A 17,574-nucleotide genomic window follows, 5' to 3' on the forward strand; every position below is an offset into this window, starting at 1 on the left:
CACTCATCCTGATACAATACTGGCAATGTCATGTGGAACTGTTTTTGACTAAAGGCAAGGCAGGGAAACAACTTGGTTCATGTTAATTCTTAATTCCCAAGAATTGGTCCCAGTAGATCTAGGCTAAAACCCCGAGTCAGATTCTATAAGAAACAACATCATATATGGAACATGAGATTGGTTCTATTTGAAATAGTGAACACACGGTTGCAAATAGCACAGTGTTTAATGCCTGATAATTGGCTATATTTTAAAAAAACAATATTAAAAAAAATTGAGTATTTGATGCACAACTGGTAAGTGTTTTCTGCTACAATATGAAACAAATTAAGGCTCAGTGTGCACTCTATATACCATGATACAAGAGTTAGGTTCACATGGCACTGAAACAATTTGAAGGGATAGCATTTATCTTGCTCTGTCCCTATTATTGTCAAATGGTCCACGTCTAGTTCTGCAGGATGCAGCAAATATCAAGAATAAAGAAGAATTTATATTATTAGTTTCTGCCTAAAAGGTTGCTTATGCAAGGTGAATAATTGCTTATCTGGATTTCTCTTGCTAAACTGAATCTTACAAAGTGTTTACTGCAGCTACCCCTTCCCCTAATCCAAAATTCAGAGAAATTTGCTCCGGATATGGCTAATCTAGAGTTAAAATACATTTCTCAGAAAAGATCCTACAATCTTGTCGATTAGAATATCACAACATAGTAATCAATTTCTTCATGAATCATTGGAAAAAATAGTCTACTCCTTTGAATCCATTCAGTTGTTACACTGACAATTTTTATTTTGGACTGCAAAAACACATTAAAAAAAATAAAGTCATCAATATGGCAATGTTACACTCATTGCCATAAATCACCAATCCAAAACCAAAGTGCACATCAATCATTCTGTACAATGCTTAAGAGAAGTTCTCTCTCCGAGGAAATGGAAAGAGTTGATTTATAGTGTGCATTGTTTCCTTCATTTGTCCATGTTCTGTGATTAAAGTACCCAAGATTCACTGTCGACAGTTTTGCTCCTTGCAGTAATAATGTCATACAGGCACCCTATGTTGGCGACTTGTTTTTTCTTGCTTGGCTTGAAAGTTCTCCCAGTACATCGGATCCTCTGGTGCCATAGCTATAGCTGAAGAGATTAGATCCTTAAACGCCAAAATTGTGAACTGGGATTGTTCCTGATTAATGTTCTCTTGTAGCTAAAGAAATAAAAGTGCTTACATTAAGGGTAAATACAGAACAATTTTGTGGAAAAAAAGGTCTTGCAATACTTGGCAAATCATATAATACAATTTTTTACGCTTATTTACAAATAAAACCCTTTAATTCCTGAAGTACAAGGCTATGTACCCAGCATAAGAAGGAGGCAGTGGTGTAGTGGCACTGTCACTGAACTAATAAGCCAGAGGCTCAGGCTAATGCTCTGGGGACACAAGTTCAAATCCCACTATGTCAGCTGGTGGAATTTAAATTAATCTAATAATAAATGTAGAATTGAAAGCTAGTTTCAGTAATGGTGACCATGAAAACCCATCTGGTTCACTAATGCTGTTTAGGCAGGGAAATCTGCTGTCCTCACCGGGTCTGGCTTACATATGACTCCATACCTAAACAATGTGGTTGATTCTTAATTGCCTTCTGAAATGGCCTAGCAAGCCACTCAGTTAAAGGGCAATTAGGAATGGGCAACAAATGTTGGCCTTGCAAAGGAGGAATTACAGTAATGGAATTCCACAGTTAAAGTCATGCAGGACTGTCTTGCAGAACAAATCATTCGGTTACTACAGTATGAAAGTGTTATAGTAGTGGATTGTTCTAGGACACCATAGGATGAGATATTTATATCAATGCTAGATGTTACATTTGGCAGGGCAACAGGTTCACCACTTTCCTGTGAAAAGAGGCATGAGTTGACAATGAACAGAAAGGACTGAGTTTCCTTATTTTCTTCCCTCTCTTTTAAGATGTTCTAGGCCATGCATCAACACTGACCAAAATGGCCTTCAGGTGACTGTTATTGGAATATATTTATTAAAAGAAAACAATTATGCAACTCTATTTTCCAGGAAGTTCCCATGGTACTTTCATCATGTGACAGCCTAAGGTGCCCATGATGAATGGTTGCTGGTTGACTCAAACTATTCTGTGCAACCTCAATTGATGTCTCCACCGAGAAACGCCCAAAGAAGCAAGTGCAATGTTAAAATGTTTGAGGGAATGAGACTCCACACTTTAGTTTTTCAGGGCCAGAGGGGTTACTCTGTAGTAATTATGGGCAGAATTTCACCCATGTTGGGCGGGATCAGTGGCCGAGGAAGGCAATTGGGCAGCAGCGTCAGTGCTGCCTGTGTGGGCGGTGGGGGGGTGGTGGTGGTGGTGGTGGTGGTGGGGGGGGGGGGGGGGGGGGGGGGTGGAAGGTTGGATGGGCAGTGAAAAATTTATTTTAATTAACTTTTTAAAGGCCTTAATAGAGTTAGGTGTGCACCTAACCGTCGAGCTAAAAATTTTACCCTATGATTTAGTAAACTGCTAAAAATCTCAGTTACTCCTGATTGAAGAAGATTTTCACTGGTCCTTATAGCAAGAATACTGCATAAATAGTTGAAGTTCATGACAATTAAATAATTTCTAATTGATTCCATTTGTGGAGACTGCAATAGCACTGTGGAGCAACAGAGTATCACTGACAGCAACGTCTGGATTTCCACGTTTAGCTGAGCATATGTGAATGCCAAGAGTTGCTATCAGTTTTACACAATAATAAAGGCAAGCGTCAAAAGCCTTGGAGTTATTATTAAGTCAAATTCTGTCCTCTCCCAGTAAAGCTCCAGTATGTATATGGGCACCGGGTAAAGCAGAAGGCAAAGAAACCTCAAAAATTAAAACAAATTTCAGAGTATGCAGCTGCTTGTTATGTAATAATATATATCTAATAAGAGTAAGAGCAACCAACTTTCTGCAACTTGCTCATAATTGATAATTAACTATTTTTCTTTGTTCCTATAACAATTAACAACAAAATAAACAGCAGAAGCAAAGTGTTCAGCATTACGTCTTTCACTGCCAGATGACAAGACTGACTCATTCTACAGGAACTCTTACAAAAGGGTAACTTCTGAGATATTTTGTTGTTTATTAACTTTGATGCTTCTACAAATTATATTAATGGAAATGCAATTTTTTTGTTTGGCTTTTTTAGTCAATATTAGCCAACAAACTTGTTGGGGGTGAATGATCTGTTTCTGTGTCGTAAATACTAGTAGCTATTATTACCTGTACAGGGTATTTGCCAACAATGTCTGGTTTGCTAAGTGCAACAGCAACATGATGGTTATCATCCAGCATAGTTTCCTAGTAAACAAAATAAAGATCAAATCATTACAGCTTTGTACATATGAAAATAAAAGACATTAAACTGGAATGGGTGAATACGCTGTAATGTACCTTCATTAATCTAGCCAAAACCATCTTCACATGTTGAGTGTCAGAACAAATTTAAAGTAGTCAAGCTGACACCACACCTTACAGTAAAATAATGATATAAATATAAAAAAGTAATCCATTCATATAATTTTTCATGCACCTGTATAGAATATACAGCACAAAAATAGGCCATTCAGCCTGACTACTCCATATTGGGTTTATTTGCATAATATAGCATTAGATCATAAGTGAACAATCCAACAGAGGGCAGTAGTGAGAAGTGACTGAGAAGCATTCTGGGAAAAGTCAGCACAACTCAGAAGGGGATCGAGAAGGACCCTTGCATTCAACAGGGGGAAGAGCATCCAACAGAGGGTGGTAGTGAGAAGTGACTGAGAAGCATTCTGGGAGAAGTCAGTGCAGTCACCGCAACTCAGAAGGGGATCGAGAAGGATCCTTGCCCTCAATAGGAGGAAGCGCATCCAACAGAGGGCAGTAGTGAGAAATGACTGAGAAGCATTCTGGGAGAAGTCAGCACAGTCACCACAACTCAGAAGGAGATCGAGGAGGACACACTGTCAAAATTGGAATAGCCCCAAACATTACATTACAGTAGTGTTTCCAACCCTCCCTCTTCCTCAAACCAAAGAAAAGAGGGAGAGGGAGAGCCAGTAACTTCAGGAGTGCACCAGACCTGTGAGGGATACTCTTCTGAAAGTGGATTTTAAAAAAAAACAGCTGATTGGTGAGTTTTTTTCAATCTATTAAACTAATTAATTGCTTAATATTGAGGTAGGAGCTAAAAAAAGTATAGAGTAGTACTGGACAAGTATAACTAGTCAAGAAGAAAGGTTCCTATCTAACATAAATAAGGTCCCGAGCTAGCGTATTTTTTAAGGGAGTAACTAGCTTATTCGAACAGGCTGTCATGGCAGGAGAACTCAGACCTGTGATATGCTCCTCCTGCAGGATGTGGGAAATGAGGGATGCTGGAAGGTGACCATGTGTGCGGAAGGTGTGTCCAAATGCAGCTTCTAGCTAACTGGATTTCGGAGATGGAGCTGCAGGTGGACTCAGTGTAGAGCATCCGCGATGCTGAGCAAGTCATGGATAGTACGTTTAGCGAGGTGAAGATTATACAGGCAGAAAGGGAATGGGTGACAATCAGGAACAGGAAAAAACTCAGCAAGGTAGTGCAGGAGTCCCCTGTGGTCATCCCCCTCTCTAACAGATATACCACTTTGGATACTGTTGGGGGGGGATGGCCTCTCAGGGGAAAGCAGCAACAGCCAAGTTCACAGCACCGTGGGTGGCTCTGCTGCTCAGAGGGGCGGGAGGAAAACAAGTGGCAGGGCTATAGTGATAGGGGATTCAATAGTCAGGGGCACAGACAGACGCTGCAAATGTGAATCAAGGGTGGTATGTTGCCCCCTTGGTGCCAGGGTCCAGAATGTAATGGAGCGGCTGCAGGACATTCTGGGGAGGGAATGTAAACAGCCAGTGGTTGTGGTACACATTGGTACCGACTACATAGGTAAACTAAGGGATGAGGACCTGCAAGCTCAGTACAGGAAGTTAGGAGATAAATTAAAATGCAGGACCTCATGTAGTAATCTCAAGATTACTCCCAGTTCCACGTGCCAGCGAGAGCAGGAATAAGAGGACAGACCAAATGAACAGGTGGCTGGAGAGATGGTATAACCAGGAGGAATTCAGATTCTTGACGCACTGGGACTGGTTCTGGGGAAGGTGGGACCTGTACAAACCGGATGGGCTGCACCCAGGCAGAGCTGGGACCAGTGTCCTTGCGGGGGCTTTTGCTAGTTCTGTTGGGCATTGTTTAAACTAGTGTGGCAAGGGGGTGGGATCCCAGGAGTAGGATCAGATAGGTCAGAAAAATGGAGGTAGAACATTAGCTAGGGACGTTATGATAGACATAGAGTTACAGAAGCAAAGTTTAAAAAGTGTCCAGCAAGGGAAATTGACAGGGTTAAACTGTTCATACTTCAATGCAAGGAGTATTACAAACAAGGTAGATGAGTTATGGGCACAGGTAGACACATGGCAGCAGGATGTCATTGCTATACGGAGACCTGGCTAAAGGAGGGACAAAGCTGGCAGCTTAATATCCCTGGCTATAGAGTCTTCAGACATGATAGAGTAGGAGATGAAGAAGGTGGGGGGGGGCGGGGGGGATTAGCACTAATGGTTAAAGAATCAATTCCAGTTGTGAGAAGGGTTGATATACTAAATGGGTCAACAAACGAGGCTTTATGGATTGAGTTTAGAAATAAAAAAAGGGCAGTCACACTACTGGGAGTATACTACAGACCCCCAAATAGTGAAAGGGAGATAGAAGAACAAATATGTAGGCAAATTTCTGCTTGTAAGAACAAGAGGGCAATAATAGTAGGAGACTTCAACTATCCTAATATCAACTGGGATTCAAACAATATAAGGGGCACTGAGGGAGAAAAATTCACGCAGTGTGTCCAGGAAAATTTTTTCAACCAATTAGTGACAAACCCAATGAGAGGAGATGCAATTTTACACCTAGTCTTGGGGAATGAAGAAGGGCAAGTGGAAGTGACAGTTGGCGACCAAATCGGGAACAGTGATCACAATTCAGTTAGATTTTGCATTACCATGGAAAAGGACAGAGATAAGGCAGGAGTAAAAGTCTTGAACTGGGGGAAGACAAATTTTACAGAAACGAGAAGGGACTTGGCTGAGGTGGACTGGACAGCACTGCTGGAGGATAAAACAGTGGAAAACCAGTAGGAAGCACTAAAAAACGAGATCCTAATTGTACAAAGTGGACATGTTCCCTACAAAATAAGAGTGGTACTGCCAAATCTAGACCCCCCTGGTTGTCTAGAGGAATACAGGGGAAGATCAAACTGAAAAAGAAAGCATACAATAGATATAAAGAACTAAGCACTGCAGATAGCCTAGACGAATATAAGAAGTGCAGGGACGAAGTAAAAAAGGAAATAAGGAAATCAAAGAGAGGGCATGAAAAAAGATTAGCAAGTAGAGTTAAAGATAACCCAAAGATGTTTTACCAATACATTAATGCTAAAAGGTTAGTTAAGGAAAAAGTGGGACCTATCAGAGATGAAGATAGAAACTTATGTGTAGATGCAGAGGCTGTGGGAAGAGTTTTGAATGAATAGTTTGTCTCAGTGTTTACAGAGGAAAGGGAGGATGTAGATATAGTAGTCCAGGAGGAACATTGCAAGATATTGGATGGAATAGTCATAAAGAGAGAGGAAGTACTTGAAGGGTTGAAATCCTTGAAAGTGAATAAGTCACCAGGGCCAGATGGATTGTTTCCGAGGCTGAAGAAAGTCAGGGAGGAGACAGCAGGTGCTCTGAGGATGATTTTCCAATCTTCACTAGATACAGTGGAGGTACCGGAGGACTGGAGAACATAGTTCCATTGTTTAAAAAGAGATCAAAGGGAATGCCAAACCATTATAGGCCAGTTAGTCTTACATCGGTGGTGAGCAAATTAGTAGAATCAATCCTGAGAGATAGGATTAACTGTCATGTGGAAAGGCATGGACTAGTCAGGGATGGTCAGCATGGATTTGTTAAAGGAAGGTCTTGCCTCATAAATTTGATTGAATTATTTGAGCAAGTGACAAGTAGGGTTGATAAAGGTAGTGCAGTGGATGTTGTGTACATGGATTTTAGCAAGGCATTTGACAAGGTCCCACATGGCAGATTGGTCAGGAAAGTAAAAGCCCATGGGATTCAGGGTAATGTGGCAAACTGGATAAAGGGTTGGCTTCGTAACAGGAAACAAATAATGGTCAATGGATGGCCTTGCGAATGGAAAGTTGTCTCAAGTGGTGTTCCACGGGGCTCGGTGTTGGGACCCTTGCTGTTTGTGTTATGTATTAACGATTTGGACGTGAATGTGGGGGGCACAATTGGGAAATTTGCAGATGACACAAAGATTGGCTGAGTAGTGAATAGTGTAGAGGATAGCCATAATATCCAAAACAATATCGATGGGTTGGTGGAATGGGTGGTAAAGTGGCAGATGGATTTTAGCATAGAGAAATGTGAGGTCATACATTTAGGGAGGTCAAACAGTTACAGGGATTACACAATAAATGGGAATATACTAAGAGGGGTAGATGAAAAGAGAGATCTTGGCGTACAACAACATAGGTCCCTGAAGGCAGCAGTTCAAGTAGACAAGGTTGTAAAGAAGGCATATGGAATGCTCTCCTTCATTGGCAGGTATAGAATATAAAAGTAAGGATATAATGTTGGAATTGTATAAAACACTGGTGAGGCCACAACTGGAGTATTGTGTGCAGTTCTGGTCACCACATTACAGGAAGGAAGAAATAGCTCTGGAGAGAGTGCAGAGGAGGTTTACAAGAATGTTGCCAGGGTTAGAAAAGTGTAGCTATGAGGGGAGATTGGATAGGTTGGGGTTGTTTTCCTTAGAATGAAGAAGGCTAAGAGGTAACTTGATTGAGGTGTACAAAATTATGAGGGGAATAGATAGAGTGGAGAGCAAAAAATTGTTTCCCTTTGTAGAGAATTCTAGAACCAGAGGACATAGATTCAAGATAAGTGGCAGAAGGTGTAGGGGGGATATGAGGAAGAACTTTTTTACACAGAGGGTGATGGGTGTCTGGACTTCGCTGCCCAAGTTGGTGGTGGAAGCAGAAGCTCTAAACTCTTTTAAAAAGTACCTGGATCTGCACCTTAAGTGCTGTAAGCTGCAGCGCTATGGGCCAGGTGCAAGAAGGTGGGATTAGAAAGGGCACCTGGGTATGCTTGGGCTGGCATGGACAAGATGGGCCAAATGGCCTCCTTCTGTGCTGTAAATTTTCTATGGTTCTAACTTGGGGTATAACTGCAAGCTGGTTAATTGAGTGAAACAGCCAGCTAATTAATCAGGGCTGGCTGTGGAGAGAATGGCTAATGAACAAGATGACCACGAAGTGAAACTGAATCTGAATCACAATAAGACTGGTTGACCCAGCAAGATTGCTTGGGGCATTGACAAGATTTTGGACATAATACCAATCTGGAGGAAGGAGTGTGAGCCAACTGCAGCAGAAACTGGAACCTCAGAATGCTGTTAGATTAAGTCTGCTGACTGTAGCACTGTTGTGAAAGTCAAGGAGGGATAGTGCACTACCATCTTGGTAATAAGTAGATGTGATTTGTGATTTTGATTAGGGCAGTTTCAACAATACCTCTCCACTATCTCCCTCCACTCTTCCATTGCCTGTATTGTCAGATTGCTTTTCTGACATCTAGTCCAATACGAGCCACAATTAACTCAAGTTAAACATTGGAAGACTGAAGCCATTGTCTTCACCTCTGTCAAAAACTCTGCCCTTTGGCACTGATTCCAGCCATGTTCTCAGGTTGAACAAAACTGTTCACAAGCCCGGTTTCCTATTGGACTCTGAATGACCACCCCATCTGATACGATCTTCACCATAAAAACCGTCCACTTCCATCTCTAACATCATTCACCATAGTCCATTTGTTGAAACTGTAGTCCAAGATTTTGTCATTGTCAGACTTGACTATTCCATTGCTGTTCTAGTTGCTCTCCTATCCTCCACACTCTGTGATCTTCAGCTTATCCAAAGCTCTGCTGCCAATATTCTATCCCACACCAAGTCCCACTTACCTCTTACTTCCTGTCGTTGCTAACCTAAACTAGCTGCTGGTCCACAAAATCTCAAATTTAAACTTCTCATCCTGGTTTTTAAATCCATTCATGGTTTCTTTCCTTCTCATCTCAGTAACCTCCTTCACAGTTGTAAAATTCCTCAGGACTCTCCATTCTCCCACTCTGGCCTGTTGTCCAATCCTTCGCCTCAGCAATGGTGGACATGCCTTCAGCCATGTAGGTGGTAAATTCTGGAATTTACTCTCCTGGAAACCCTCTCTTTAATCATTCCTAACATCCAAGTTTATTTGATTATACTTCTGTGAAGTCTCTTGTCAATGTTTTCTATGTTAAAGGCACAACATAAATGCAATTTGTTGTTTTTATAGTAAGTACTTAAATTAAGTTTGCACATTCAATTATTCATGTTGCATCAAATAGAAAGACATGTCTGAGAGTTGTGACTTCCAAACTAGAATACAATTTCATTTGAAATTGTTATTTATCATTGATACTTAAAATTTGAGAAGGCAAAAAACACACAATGATATATCCTGATTGAAATTCCAATTATTTTCATCTTATTCTCTTCAGGGGCTCCTGGCTGCACAGAGGCAGGAGCAGCAACCTCAGGAAGAAGGGGCGGCTGAGGCTACTGCACACACCGCCCAAGAGCCACAGTGAGCCTTTGCGTCTGGTGTCTAGCAACATCCAGGGTCTATAGATGTTGCCTTTCATCCCCGCAGATGACCGAGGACCAGTGTCGCGGAAGACTGCAAATGTCTAGAGAACTGGTAGCTCACATCTGCCGGTTACTGCAGGATTTGGAGCCACGAGGACATGGAGGGCATCCACTACCAGTGGCTGTGAAAGTGACCGCAGTGTTCAATTTCTATGCCAGAGGCTCCTTTCAGGGCTCCACAGGTGTGCTCTGTGGTACCTCTCAAGACTCCACCCACAAATGCATCCAAGACATCACGGATGCCAACTTTGCGAAGACAACACAACTTTGTGCATTTCACCCAGGACCAGGACAGCAAGGATGCAAGGGCAATTGGTTTCAACCAGATCACGTGTTTCCCACAGGTGCAGGGTGCGATTGACTGCACTCATGTGGTGCTCAGATCTCCGACGCAACACACGGTGGAGTCCATCAACTGCAAGGGCTCCCATTTGCTGAATGTGCAGCTGGTGTGCAACCACCAGAAATGCATCCTGCAGCATTTCCAGGGTGTGTGAAACCGGGTCATCACTTTGGTCTGAAGGCTGCACAATGCACAGGGAAGAGGCCCTGGACTGAGACACCTGCCTTTATCTTGTGCAGAAAGGTTTCACATCTGAATGACAAGAGCACTGCTCATCAGAACAAGGAGCTATAGGCAGGGAGACATTCTTGGGAGTTTATTGACAGCAGTGAACAGTATGTACAAGTGATTTACACCCATACCCAGGCTGTGCAATTAATGCCCTTAACTGCCCTAACACTGCCGCTATGCCTTGGTGCTCCCTGGACATCCACAGCGGAGGTGGATGCAGCCTGCTGACTGTGACGCCTTGGCAGGCATCATCTGGAGGGTCGAGGCTTGGAGGGCTCTGGCTTGGAGGGTCCTGGCCTGCTTTCAGGGTCCTGCTGTGTGGCAAAGAGCTGCTGAGGTCGCAGGAAGAGGAGAGCCGGATGGGCCGGACACACTCAGAGTCACCTGGGTGGATGGGCCTGGAATGTGCATCTGCTGATCCTCCTCCCTATGGGTGCCTGGGGGCCACAGGCCTACTCCTTGAGGAGCAGGTAGCTAGAGTGAGATCGAGCTACCCAGCACCCTTCTCACGTACACACTGCTGGAGGCCAACTATGGCATCAGTGATGGAGTTGAACCCACACAGCTGTGCAGGAAATAAGTTCTGGGCCAAGGTCTCCATGGCGGCCGTCATCCTATCAGTGTTGACCTCAGTGCGTTGGTATGCAAGCACTATCACCTGAAACTGAAAGTGGACGAGTTCCTCCATTGTGCCTTACAATCTGAGGAGTGCAGTGGACATACCTTCCTGATGTTCCCGAGTTTGCCTTTGCAGCTCCAGCAACTGTGGCACGACTGAGTCCAGAGGCTCATCATCTGACTCGGACTCAGCAAAGTTCTGGCCTTCAGCAGTCCTCCAAGTGCCAGACACCTGGGAAGTCCCTGCTGCCACCTGCAGTGGTTCAGGCAGGGCGATGTGCTCACTAGGTTGTGATCCTGAGGCTACTGTAAAGCTAGGTCCCACTGAGGTGTGTCTCTCTGCGCTGGTGGAGGGTGTGGGTAAGCGCTGAGATGGGACTTCAGGAAAGGTGCCTCCAGATTCCTCTTCAGCGGTTTCTTTGGGGCTTGATTAGAGGCCCTGGGTCATAGACTCTGTCAGCTGTTTGACAGATGTTCCTGTGAAAGAAAGGGGAAATAATAAGCACATGGGACTGACCTGTGAAACAGGACACATCACTCACAGCATGGTTGTCTGATGGATGTTACACTGCTGGATCCTCACTTGGTAGAGCAGCGCCGACCTCACTGTCAGCACAGGACCGGTCCAGATCCTCACTGGCACCTGGATGGCTCTATTTTCAAAATCTGTGAGGACCTTGATTTTGGGCATTCTGCGATCTCTCTCGTGTGCCAGCTTGACCTGCACGGATAGAGATGGAGGAGGACAATGACGGTGAGTGTGAGAAAGTGAATGGTGATGCCCCTTGAACTGGCAGTGAGTGAGGGCCCTGTGGGTGTGTGCTGGGTTTGTGAGTGCATTGAGAGTGATGAGAAGAATGACTTAGCCTGGTGGAATGGAGGAGATCATTCATCCTCACTCATCCACTGCTGCCACCACCTCCTAAGCCGGATTGGTCATGCTGCTGCCCATCCTGCGGCCAGGACATCCCGGTGGGCTTCCATGACACCCAAAAGTCAATCGAGAGACCCATCATTAAACCGGAAGGCTGCAGTCTTCATCAGTTTCAGGGTCATGTCTTCCATGCAGCAGTGGTGAGCTGGAAACACTGGGATGTGTGCTTGCGGCTGGACTTTAAACACGGTGCCCAATGTGATGCAGCAGGGGGTGATGGCGGGTGGGCGAATGAGAGCCCGCCCACCATGGAAACAGCATATTTCCCAGAAGTACATAAGTAATGAGGCAGGTTTGGGATGATACAGCATGAAAACCTGCCATCGCGGCCGGTGGGTAAAATGTCATTTTACCCACCCGTTACCGCACTTAGTGCAAATTTGGGAAAATTCCGCCCTTAGTTTTTCAGCAGTAAGCACATGCATTTTAGCAGTCAGGAAATTAAAATATCCAAATTGTAAGCAGGATAATAGACACAAAAATGGTTGCCACATAGGCGGAAAATTTAATGTTAGGTCCAAATGGAAAAGCAAGACAACATTCACAAAGCAGGAGGTAGACAAATGCATGAAGAGTCGTTAGGACATGCTTAATATTGAAAATTATCATCAATGCAGACCGGTTTAAAGTAGCTTATCAATGTTTTTCCTTCCTATCGTGGGAGATGGCATAAGAGAAAGGTTCAGAGTGGCCATAATATCAGAAAACAAAGAATCAGGTTACAAACGAGTAAGTAGTTGACCAGAAAGACTGATCAACCACCAAGCTAGATCAATTGGAGGAGAATCTGAGCAGATTTTTGATCTTTATGTGAGCAACAATGCTGTGGCATAGTCATCATGTCTGGGTTGTTTCTTGTAGTATCAGGTGGTCCATCATTGAATTCGGAAAAGAGCTTTTCAATATGTTTTACCTTGTTCAATATACCGCAGTCATAATATTGGAGCAATAAAAAGCAAAAGAAAGAAAACGTATATAGTCCCTTTCCTTTCAAGGAACTACAAAGAGCAGAAGTGACCAGTGAATCTACTAATAGAAAAGTAGAACAGTACCAAAGTATAACTTATACAGAAGCTGTCAACAGATAATAAATATTTATTAGCATTATTGCTGATGTGGCCATTAAATCAATGAAATATACCACTAATATTGAGAGTCTTGCTGTCTATAGATGAATCTGGACCATCTGAAGCTTGTTTTATAAATAAAGCAACAATGTGTAAAGGAGGGACAACTGAAGCCATATTGCAAGAAAGATTTCCTCAATAAGGTTGTCATGAGCTATACAAAAATGTTAGCTTATCCCCTGATCCATAGGGAGTGTACCCTATACATCTCTTTGTTTCCAATGGATATGTCTCTATGAATGTAGATAGCCAACATGTAAGCTTGATTAAATATTTTGGTAATGCTGTAGTGCAAAAGTCATCTCAATCCAAATGTGTTAAGAATACAAAACTTATTTTTTAAAAGACCAAACCTTTGCTCTATTGTGGATATGATTGGTAATAATTAACTTATAGCATTAGCCAATCTACTGACCAGGATAATGATTATGAAACACAACTGATGTAATAAGGAGTGAATAAATCAGGAGAGATATTCAGGAATTGCTTTTATTCATCTCCTAGGGGTTGGATTCAGCATGGCGTAAGTCTGGTAACAGGTGGATGCACTAACTGCATTATTTTCCTGTTCATTTTGAAAATGAATTTCCCCTGAAGTAATAATACAAAATTAAACAATTATAAGCTAATGAGAGAAACAACCACTGTGATTGCTTTAATTATTTCATGTTAATATTTTTGACTAGTATGTACCTGTCACAACTGGTCATTTCACTTCAATGGCAGGTAATTACTTGGTGATTTTATTGCCATATGTCTGAACATTACTAGCTCTATTTTATTAAAACAATTCTTCTGTGGGTATGAATTCCTTTCTAATTCCCTTAGACTATGCATCACCTGCACTCAGATGTTGTAGTCCCAGTTTTTCATGTCTGCCACTCTGATCTGGTGACGACATTCCCATTGGCAAGAAGCCTAGCCTCTGCTTAGATTGGCAGTCCAATTAAAAACACCCAAAAATGAGAGCACAGAAGGCCATTAGGTACATCATGCTGCTGCTGGTGTACCTCTTTAATTGGAGCTTTCTTCTCTTATTGCCCTGTCCTTTCCTATTGTCTTATTCTTCTTTTTCAACTAATAATCTAACAATAATCTTTTAGATAATGTTTTATCTACCTCAATAGAAACTTGACAATACATTTCACGTTTTAATCACTTGCATGTGAAAATAATTCTTAATTTTCTTTTAGTTCTTCCAGTGTTAATCCTTTGCCTATCCTCAGGCTGTGATTGATTTGTGAAACAAAACAATCTTTCATTATTTACTCTGCCAATATCTCAAAAAAGTATCCTCAGAAAACCTTTTGCGGATCCATTTAACTTTTATATTACAGTAAAAAAAAACCCTTATTGTTAGTAAAAGGTTGTTGAATCTTCACTCTCCCTTTGTCATGGCTCAGAATCTATACGGTTAGAATTAAGAAACATTAGAAGTGCTATCACACTACTGGGTGCATTTTTTTTATTCATTCACGGGATGTGGGCTTTGCTGGTTGGGCCGGCATTTATGCCTAGTTGCCCTTAAGATGGTGGTGAGCTGCCTTCTTGAACCGTTGCAGTCCATGTGGTGTAGGTAAACCCACAGTGCTGTTAGGGAGGAAGCTCCAGGATTTTGACCCAGCTACAGTGAAGGAACAGTGATATATTTCCAAGTCAAGATGGTGAGTTACTTGGAGGGGAGCCTCCAGGTGGTGGTGTTCCCATCTATCTGCTGCCCTTGTCCTTCTAGGTGATAGTAGTCGTGGGTTTGGTAGGTGCTGTCTAAGGAGCCTTGTGAATTCCTGCAATGCATTTTGTAGATGGTACACACTGCTGCTACTGTGCGTCAGTGGTGGAGGGAGTGAATGATTGTGGATGTGGTGGCAATCAAGCAGGCTGCTTTGTCCTGGATGGTGTCAAGCTTTTTGAGTGTTGTGGGAGCTGCACTCATCCAGGCATGTGGGGAGTATTCCATCACACTCCTGACTTGTGCCTTGTAGATGGTGGACAGCTTTGGGGAGTCAGGAGGTGAGTTACTTGTCGCACAATTCCTAGCCTCTGACCTGCTCTTGTAGCCACAGTATTTACACGGTTAGTCCAGTTCAGTTTCTGTTCAATGGTAACCCCCAAGATGTTGAATGTGGGGGATTCAATGATGGTACTGCCACTGAACATCAAGGGGTGATGGTTGGATTCTCTCTTGTTGGAGATGGTCATTGCCTGGCACTTGTGTGGTGCGAATGTTGCATGCCTCTTGTCAGACCAAGCCTGGATATTGTCCAGATCTTGCTGCATTTGGGCATGAACTGCTACAGTATCTGAGGAGTTGCGAATGGTGCGACCTTATGATGGAAGGAAGGTCATTGATGAAGCAGCTGAAGATGGTAGGGCCTAGGACACTACCCGGAGGAGCACCTGTAGTGATGTCCTGGAGCTGAGATGACTGACCTCCAACAACCACAACCATCTTCCTTTGTGCTGGATATGACTCCAACCAGTGAAGAATTTTCCTTCTGTCCCATTGACTCCAATTTCGCTAGAGCTCCTTGATGTCACACTCTGTTAAATGCTGCCTTGATATCAAAGGCAGTCACTCTCACCTCACCTCAGGAGTTCAATTCTTTTGTCCATGCTTGAACTAAGGCTGTAATGAGGTCAGGAGCTGAGTGGCCCAAGTGGAACCCAAACTGGGTGTCAGTGAGCAGGTTATAGCTAAGCAGGTGCTGCGTGATAGCATTGTTGATAACCCCTTTCATTACTTTACTGATGATCGAGGGTAGGCTGATGGGGTGGTAATTGCCTGGGTAGGATTTGTCCTGCTTTTTAGTACAGGACATACCTGGGCAATTTTCCACATAACTGGGCAGATGCTAGTGTTGTAGCTGTACTGGAACAGCTTGGCTAGGGCGCAACAAGTTCTGGAGCAGAAGTCTTCAGTACTATTACCGGAATATTGTCAGGGCCCATAGCCTTTACAGTATCCAGTTCCTTCAGCCGTTTCTTGCTATCACGTGGAGTGAATTGAATTGGCTGAAGATTGGCATCTGTGATGATGGGGACCTCTGGGGGAGGCAGAGATGGATCATCCACTTGGCACTTCTGGCTGAAGATTGTTGCGAATGCTTCAGCCTTATCTTTTGCACTGCTCCTCCATCATTGAGGGTGGGGATATTTGTGGAGCCTCCTCCTCCAGTGAGTTGTTTAATTGTCCACCACCATTCACAACTGGATGTGGCAGGACTGCAGAGCTTAGATCTGATCCATTGGTTGTGGAATTGCTGTCTATCATTTGCGGCTTATGCTGTTTGGCATGCAAGCAGCCCTGTGTTATAGCTTCACTAGGTTGAAACCTCATTTTTAGGTATGCCTGGTGCTGCTCCTGGCATGCCCTCCTGCACTCTTCATTGAACCAGGGTTGAGCCCCTGGTTTGATGGTAATGGTAGAATGGGGGATATGCTGGGCCATGTGGTTACAGATTGTGTTCGAGTACAATTCTGCTGCTTCTGTTGGCCCACAGCGCCTCATGGATGCCCAGTCTTGAGTTACTAGATCTGTTCGAAATCTATCACATTTAGCACAGTGGTAGTGCCACACAACACGATGGAGGGTATCCTCAATGTGAAGGCAGGATTTCGTCTCCACACTGACTGTGTGGTGGTCACTCCTACCGATACTGTCATGGATAGATGCATCTGCGGCAGGGAGGTTGGTGAGGATGAGGTGAAGTATGTTTTTCCCTCTTGCTTCCCCTCACCACTTGCTGCAGACCCAGTCTAGCAGTTATGTCATTTAGAACTTGGCCAGCAGTGGTTCTACCGAGCCACTCTTGGTGATGAATATTGAAGACCCCACCCAGAGCAAGTACATTCTGCGCCCTTGTCACCCTCAGTGCTTTCTCCAAGTGATGTTCAACATGGAGGAGCACTATTTCATCAGCTGAGGGAGGGCGTTACTTGGTAATCAGCAGGAGATTTCCTTGCCCACGTTTGACCTGATGCCATGAGACTTCATGGGGCCTGGAGTTGATGTTGAGGAATCCCAGGGCAATTCTCTCCTGACTGAATACCACTGTGCCACTGTCTCTGCTGGTGGGATGGTGATGGTGGAGTCTGGGACATTATCTGTAAAGTATGGCTATATTAGGCTGTTGCTTGACTAGTCTATGAGACAGCTCTCCCAAATTTGGCATAGCCCCCAGATGCTAGTAAGAAGGACTTTGCATTTTCGACAGGGCTGCAATTACCATTGTTGTTTCCAGTGCCTAGGTCGATGCCGGGTGGTCTATCCGGTTTCATTCCTTTTTGTGACTTTGTAGCTGTTTATTACAACTGAGTGGCTTGCTAGGCCATTTCAGAGGGTATTTAAGAGGCAACCACATTTGTGGGTCTGGAGTCAGGTAAGGATAACAGATTTCCTTTCCTAAAGGACATTTGTGAACCAGATAGGTTTTTACAACAATGGGCAATGGTTTCTTGGTCATCATTAGACTTTTAATTCCAAGTTTCTCATT

The 17,574-nt window shown here is 43.5% G+C and overlaps 1 protein-coding gene across 3 annotated transcripts in view; it reads right to left on the reverse strand.

Annotated features, from left to right (window-relative positions):
• Positions 1-762: 762 nt before the first annotated feature.
• Positions 763-17,574, reverse strand: part of aasdhppt (aminoadipate-semialdehyde dehydrogenase-phosphopantetheinyl transferase) — a 71,902-nt gene continuing 55,090 nt past the window's right edge. For all 3 annotated transcript variants that reach the window (XM_041199829.1, XM_041199828.1, XM_041199827.1), the window contains 2 exons: positions 3,281-3,358; positions 763-1,206 (listed from right to left, as the gene is read on the reverse strand). In XM_041199829.1, the coding sequence (XP_041055763.1) occupies positions 1,045-1,206; positions 3,281-3,358 (240 nt within the window). In that variant the 3' untranslated portion in view covers positions 763-1,044. The remainder of the gene's footprint in view (positions 1,207-3,280; positions 3,359-17,574) is intronic.

This window comes from Carcharodon carcharias, chromosome 11, assembly GCF_017639515.1.
Source record: "Carcharodon carcharias isolate sCarCar2 chromosome 11, sCarCar2.pri, whole genome shotgun sequence".
NCBI classification, from domain to species: Eukaryota; Metazoa; Chordata; class Chondrichthyes; order Lamniformes; family Lamnidae; genus Carcharodon; species Carcharodon carcharias.